Raw genomic sequence first — 7,618 nt, 5'->3', positions numbered from 1 at the left:
ACGTAGAATAATACAGTAACGGTGTAGAACGTAGAATAATACAGTAACGCGGCGTAGAACGTAGAATAATACAGTAACGCGGCGTAGAACGTAGAATAATACAGTAACGCGGCGTAGAACGTAGAATAATACAGTAACGCGGCGTAGAACGTAGAATAATACAGTAACGCGGCGTAGAACGTAGAATAATACAGTAACGCGGCGTAGAACGTAGAATAATACAGTAACGCGGCGTAGAACGTAGAATAATACAGTAACGCGGCGTAGAACGTAGAATAATACAGTAACGCGGCGTAGAACGTAGAATAATACAGTAACGCGGCGTAGAACGTAGAATAATACAGTAACGCGGCGTAGAACGTAGAATAATACAGTAACGCGGCGTAGAACGTAGAATAATACAGTAACGCGGCGTAGAACGTAGAATAATACAGTAACGCGGTGTAGAACGTAGAATAATACAGTAACGCGGTGTAGAACGTAGAATAATACAGTAACGCGGTGTAGAACGTAGAATAATACAGTAACGCGGTGTAGAACGTAGAATAATACAGTAACGCGGTGTAGAACGTAGAATAATACAGTAACGCGGTGTAGAACGTAGAATAATACAGTAACGCGGTGTAGAACGTAGAATAATACAGTAACGCGGTGTAGAACGTAGAATAATACAGTAACGCGGTGTAGAACGTAGAATAATACAGTAACGCGGTGTAGAACGTAGAATAATACAGTAACGCGGTGTAGAACGTAGAATAATACAGTAACGCGGTGTAGAACGTAGAATACTACAGTAACGCGGTGTAGAACGTAGAATACTACAGTAACGCGGTGTAGAACGTAGAATAATACAGTAACGCGGTGTAGAACGTAGAATAATACAGTAACGGTGTAGAACGTAGAATAATACAGTAACGGTGTAGAACGTAGAATAATACAGTAACGCGGTGTAGAACGTAGAATAATACAGTAACGCGGTGTAGAACGTAGAATAATACAGTAACGCGGTGTAGAACGTAGAATAATACAGTAACGCGGTGTAGAACGTAGAATAATACAGTAACGCGGTGTAGAACGTAGAATAATACAGTAACGCGGTGTAGAACGTAGAATAATACAGTAACGCGGTGTAGAACGTAGAATAATACAGTAACAGTGTAGAACGTAGAATAATACAGTAACGCGGTGTAGAACGTAGAATAATACAGTAACGCGGTGTAGAACGTAGAATAATACAGTAACGCGGTGTAGAACGTAGAATAATACAGTAACGCGGTGTAGAACGTAGAATAATACAGTAACGCGGTGTAGAACGTAGAATAATACAGTAACGCGGTGTAGAACGTAGAATAATACAGTAACGCGGTGTAGAACGTAGAATAATACAGTAACGCGGTGTAGAACGTAGAATAATACAGTAACGCGGTGTAGAACGTAGAATAATACAGTAACGCGGTGTAGAACGTAGAATAATACAGTAACGCGGTGTAGAACGTAGAATAATACAGTAACGCGGTGTAGAACGTAGAATAATACAGTAACGCGGTGTAGAACGTAGAATAATACAGTAACGCGGTGTAGAACGTAGAATAATACAGTAACGCGGTGTAGAACGTAGAATAATACAGTAACGCGGTGTAGAACGTAGAATAATACAGTAACGGTGTAGAACGTAGAATAATACAGTAACGCGGTGTAGAACGTAGAATAATACAGTAACGCGGTGTAGAACGTAGAATAATACAGTAACGCGGTGTAGAACGTAGAATAATACAGTAACGCGGTGTAGAACGTAGAATAATACAGTAACGCGGTGTAGAACGTAGAATAATACAGTAACGCGGTGTAGAACGTAGAATAATACAGTAACGCGGTGTAGAACGTAGAATAATACAGTAACGCGGTGTAGAACGTAGAATAATACAGTAACGCGGTGTAGAACGTAGAATAATACAGTAACGCGGTGTAGAACGTAGAATAATACAGTAACGCGGTGTAGAACGTAGAATAATACAGTAACGCGGTGTAGAACGTAGAATAATACAGTAACGCGGTGTAGAACGTAGAATAATACAGTAACGCGGTGTAGAACGTAGAATAATACAGTAACGCGGTGTAGAACGTAGAATAATACAGTAACGCGGTGTAGAACGTAGAATAATACAGTAACGCGGTGTAGAACGTAGAATAATACAGTAACGCGGTGTAGAACGTAGAATAATACAGTAACGCGGTGTAGAACGTAGAATAATACAGTAACGCGGTGTAGAACGTAGAATAATACAGTAACGCGGTGTAGAACGTAGAATAATACAGTAACGCGGTGTAGAACGTAGAATAATACAGTAACGCGGTGTAGAACGTAGAATAATACAGTAACGCGGTGTAGAACGTAGAATAATACAGTAACGCGGTGTAGAACGTAGAATAATACAGTAACGCGGTGTAGAACGTAGAATAATACAGTAACGCGGTGTAGAACGTAGAATAATACAGTAACGCGGTGTAGAACGTAGAATAATACAGTAACGCGGTGTAGAACGTAGAATAATACAGTAACGCGGTGTAGAACGTAGAATAATACAGTAACGCGGTGTAGAACGTAGAATAATACAGTAACGCGGTGTAGAACGTAGAATAATACAGTAACGCGGTGTAGAACGTAGAATAATACAGTAACGCGGTGTAGAACGTAGAATAATACAGTAACGCGGTGTAGAACGTAGAATAATACAGTAACGCGGTGTAGAACGTAGAATAATACAGTAACGCGGTGTAGAACGTAGAATAATACAGTAACGCGGTGTAGAACGTAGAATAATACAGTAACGCGGTGTAGAACGTAGAATAATACAGTAACAGTGTAGAACGTAGAATAATACAGTAACGCGGTGTAGAACGTAGAATAATACAGTAACAGTGTAGAACGTAGAATAATACAGTAACGCGGTGTAGAACGTAGAATAATACAGTAACAGTGTAGAACGTAGAATAATACAGTAACGCGGTGTAGAACGTAGAATAATACAGTACCAGTGTAGAACGTAGAATAATACAGTAACGCGGTGTAGAACGTAGAATAATACAGTAACGCGGTGTAGAACGTAGAATAATACAGTAACGGTGTAGAACGTAGAATAATACAGTAACGCGGTGTAGAACGTAGAATAATACAGTAACAGTGTAGAACGTAGAATAATACAGTAACGCGGTGTAGAACGTAGAATAATACAGTAACGGTGTAGAACGTAGAATAATACAGTAACGCGGTGTAGAACGTAGAATAATACAGTAACGGTGTAGAACGTAGAATAATACAGTAACGCGGTGTAGAACGTAGAATAATACAGTAACGCGGTGTAGAACGTAGAATAATACAGTAACGCGGTGTAGAACGTAGAATAATACAGTAACAGTGTAGAACGTAGAATAATACAGTAACGCGGTGTAGAACGTAGAATAATACAGTAACGGTGTAGAACGTAGAATAATACAGTAACGCGGTGTAGAACGTAGAATAATACAGTAACGGTGTAGAACGTAGAATAATACAGTAACGCGGTGTAGAACGTAGAATAATACAGTAACGCGGTGTAGAACGTAGAATAATACAGTAACGGTGTAGAACGTAGAATAATACAGTAACGCGGTGTAGAACGTAGAATAATACAGTAACGCGGTGTAGAACGTAGAATAATACAGTAACAGTGTAGAACGTAGAATAATACAGTAACGGTGTAGAACGTCGAATAATACAGTAACGCGGTGTAGAACGTAGAATAATACAGTAACAGTGTAGAACGTAGAATAATACAGTAACGCGGTGTAGAACGTAGAATAATACAGTAACAGTGTAGAACGTAGAATAATACAGTAACGCGGTGTAGAACGTAGAATAATACAGTAACACAGTGTAGAACGTAGAATAATACAGTAACGCGGTGTAGAACGTAGAATAATACAGTAACGCGGTGTAGAAATAATTTTATTAGAGGGACAGCACATGTAGGACGTTTTGGAGACAAGGTGAGATTGAGATGGTTTGGATATGTGCAGAGGAGGGACATGTGGTATATCAGTAGGAGAATGCTGAGGATGGAGACACCAGGAAGGAGAAAAAGAGGAAGATCAAGGAGGAGGTTTATGGATGTGGAGAGGGAAGACTTGCAGGTAGTTGGTTTAAAAGAGGCAGATGTAGAGGACAAGGGGGATGGCGACGGATGAGAGGACGTTGTTGAGCGGACGCTGTGGATATCCCTAATGGGAAGAAGCTGAAAGAAGAAGAAGACAGAGAGTAATACAGTGTGGAAACGCAGTTTTAGTGAGACGTGATGACGTAAGATTGTTACGTCATGGCGTCACGCAAAACACGGAAGTGAGCGCAGTGGCTTGTGATCGGTGTAAAATGGTTGCGTGCTGAAGCGGCTCCGGGTCTCAGTAATACCGAGAGATTTGTTGTTTCTGAGGGAAGGGAAGGGAAGGAGCGGGGCTGTGCTGCGGTGTAGCCGTGGTCTGGCTGCCTGTGCTGGGGGCTTTTACACAGTGGGGACGCCGTAGCGGATCACCATGTCCCTGTTCCAGTCGGCTTTGGGCTTCCTGGCCGGTACCGGCGCTAGCCGGGATCAACACGACTTCGTGGGTCAGATAGTGGAGCTCGGAGACACTAAGCTCCGCATCAAGAGGGTGATCGCTGAGGGTGAGGAGCTCCGTAGAGTGTGATGGAGTTTAATCTGAACACTCGGCAACACTTATACATGCTAGTGCTAATGCTAACCGTGGTGTAACCGGTTATAGCTGCTTCAGAGCGACACGTTTCGCATTCCTACACCGACTCTGAACGGCCGAAACCCACACCGAACCGTTCACAGAGCCGCGCTAACTCCCACCGAGCCGCTCACAGACCGCGGTTCTCTCGCAGCGCGGGGGCTGGACCGAGTGTACTGTAGTCGCTGCACCTGCTCGCGCTGGATAATGTATTTAGCTGCTAGCTAACACTGATGACGCGGATCATGAGTCACTTGATACACCTGGGCGCGCGCTAATGATGCACAAATGTCACGGTATACAGATGGTTACACCTTCCGCCTTCAGCTACGGCCTTCTCCACTTACACCACTGCGTTACACCACCACGTTCCTTCAGCGTTACACTACTGTTACCTCACTGTTTTACACCACCACGTTCCCTCAGCGTTACACTACTGTTACCTCACTGTTTTACACCACCACGTTTCCTCAGCGTTACACTACTGTCACCTCACTGTTTTACACCACCACGTTCCCTCAGCGTTACACTACTGTTACCTCACTGTTTTACACCACCACGTTCCCTCAGCGTTACACTACTGTTACCTCACTGTTTTACACCACCACGTTCCCTCAGCGTTATACTACTGTCACCTCATTGTTTTACACCACCACGTTCCCTCAGCGTTACACTACTGTTACCTCACTGTTTTACACCACCACGTTCCCTCAGCGTTACACTACTGTTACCTCACTGTTTTACACCACCACGTTCCCTCAGCGTTATACTACTGTCACCTCACTGTTTTACACCACCACGTTCCCTCAGCGTTACACTACTGTCACCTCACTGTTTTACACCACCACGTTCCCTCAGCGTTACACTACTGTCACCTCACTGTGTTACACCACCACGTTCCCTCAGCGTTACACTACTGTCACCTCATTGTTTTACACCACCACATTCCCTCAGCGTTACACTACTGTCACCTCACTGTGTTACACCACCACGTTCCCTCAGCGTTACACTACTGTCACCTCACTGTGTTACACCACCACGTTCCCTCAGCGTTACACTACTGTTACCTCACTGTTTTACACCACCACGTTCCCTCAGCGTTACACTACTGTCACCTCACTGTGTTAAACCACGACATTCCCTCAGCGTTACACTATTGTCACCTCACTGTTTTACACCACCACGTTCCCTCAGCGTTATACTACTGTCACCTCATTGTTTTACACCACCACGTTCCCTCAGCGTTATACTACTGTCACCTCATTGTTTTACACCACCACGTTCCCTCAGCGTTACACTACTGTCACCTCACTGTGTTACACCACCACGTTCCCTCAGCGTTTCACTACTGTCACCTCACTGTGTTACACCACCACGTTCTCTCAGCGTTACACTACTGTCACCTCACTGTGTTACACCACCACGTTCCCTCAGCGTTACTCTACTGTCACCTCACTGTGTTACACCACCACGTTCCCTCAGCGTTACACTACTGTCACCTCACTGTGTTAAACCACGACATTCCCTCAGCGTTACACTATTGTCACCTCACTGTTTTACACCACCACGTTATTTCAGTCTTACACTACTGTCACCATAATGTTTTACACCACAACGTTCCCTCAGTATTACACTACTGTTACCTCACCGTGCTACACCACCACGTTACCTTACAGCATTACACTACTGGTCCCTCACTGAGTTACACCACCACGTTACATTACAGCATTACACTACCGGTCCCTCACTGTTTTACACCACCACGTTCCCTCAGCGTTACACTACTGTTACCTCACTGTTTTACACCACCACGTTTCCTCGGCGTAACACTACTGTTACCTCACTGTTTTACACCACCACATTACCTTACAGCGTTACACTACTGTTACCTCACTGTTTTACACTACCACGTTACCTTACAGCATTACACTAGTTACCTCAATGTGTTACACTACTGTTACCTTACTGTTTTACACCATGTTACCTCACAGCGTTACACTACTGTTACTTCACTGTTTTACACCACCACGTTCCCTCAGCGTTACACTACTGTTACCTCACTGTTTTACACCACCACGTTCCCTCAGCGTTACACTACTGTTACCTCGCTGTTTTACACCACCACGTTACCTTACAGCATTACACTACTGTTACCTCACTGTTTTACACCACCATGTTACCTTACAGCATTACACTAGTTACCTCAATGTGTTACACTACTGTTACCTCACTGTTGTACACCACCACGTTACCTTACTGTTTTACACCATGTTTACCTCACAGGTCAAACTACTGTTACCTCACTGTTTTACACCACAACGATCCCTCAGTGTTACACTACTGTTACCTTACAGCATTACACTACTGTTACCTTACTGTGTTACACCTCTGCGTTACATCAAATGCGTTACCTCACTGCGTTACACCACCATGTCACTGTTCACCTCTCTCTTCACTCATCTGTCTCTGTTCATCTCTCTGTGTCTCCACTCATCTGTCTCTATTCATCTCTTTGCATCTCCACTCATCTGTCTCTATTCATCTCCACTGTTTGTCTGTTTTTCCACTTACTCTGTCCAACTCTCCATTCATCTATTGTTGTCCACAAAGAGTGTGCGCAGGGTGTGCGCAGGGTGTGCGCAGGGTGTGCGCAGGGTGTGCGCAGGGTGTGCGCAGGGTGTGCGCAGGGTGTGCGCAGGGTGTGCGCAGGGTGTGCGCAGGGTGTGCGCAGGGTGAGTTTCCTGCTGTGTTCTATGTTTCAGCAACTGATTAGTGCAGCTGATAACTGATTATTAGTGAACAGAGAATGGTTGCCACGTAAAAAACACACACGCACACACACACACTTCCTTCT

At 44.1% G+C, this 7,618-nt stretch overlaps 1 protein-coding gene across 2 annotated transcripts in view; it reads left to right on the top strand.

The window, feature by feature from the left end:
* The first annotated feature begins 4,108 nt into the window (after positions 1-4,108).
* gak (cyclin G associated kinase) overlaps positions 4,109-7,618 on the top strand; it is a 28,113-nt gene continuing 24,603 nt past the window's right edge. Inside the window, exon 1 of one of the 2 annotated variants that reach the window (XM_083527187.1) lies at positions 4,109-4,696. In XM_083527187.1, coding sequence (XP_083383313.1) covers positions 4,567-4,696 — 130 coding nt within the window. In that variant the 5' untranslated portion in view covers positions 4,109-4,566. The remainder of the gene's footprint in view (positions 4,697-7,618) is intronic. The other variant, XM_083527188.1, reaches the window with a different exon arrangement.

Source organism: Silurus aristotelis (assembly GCF_946808225.1).
Source record: "Silurus aristotelis genome assembly, chromosome: 23".
Lineage (NCBI taxonomy): Eukaryota > Metazoa > Chordata > Actinopteri > Siluriformes > Siluridae > Silurus > Silurus aristotelis.
This window is presented reverse-complemented; position numbering and strand designations above follow the sequence as displayed.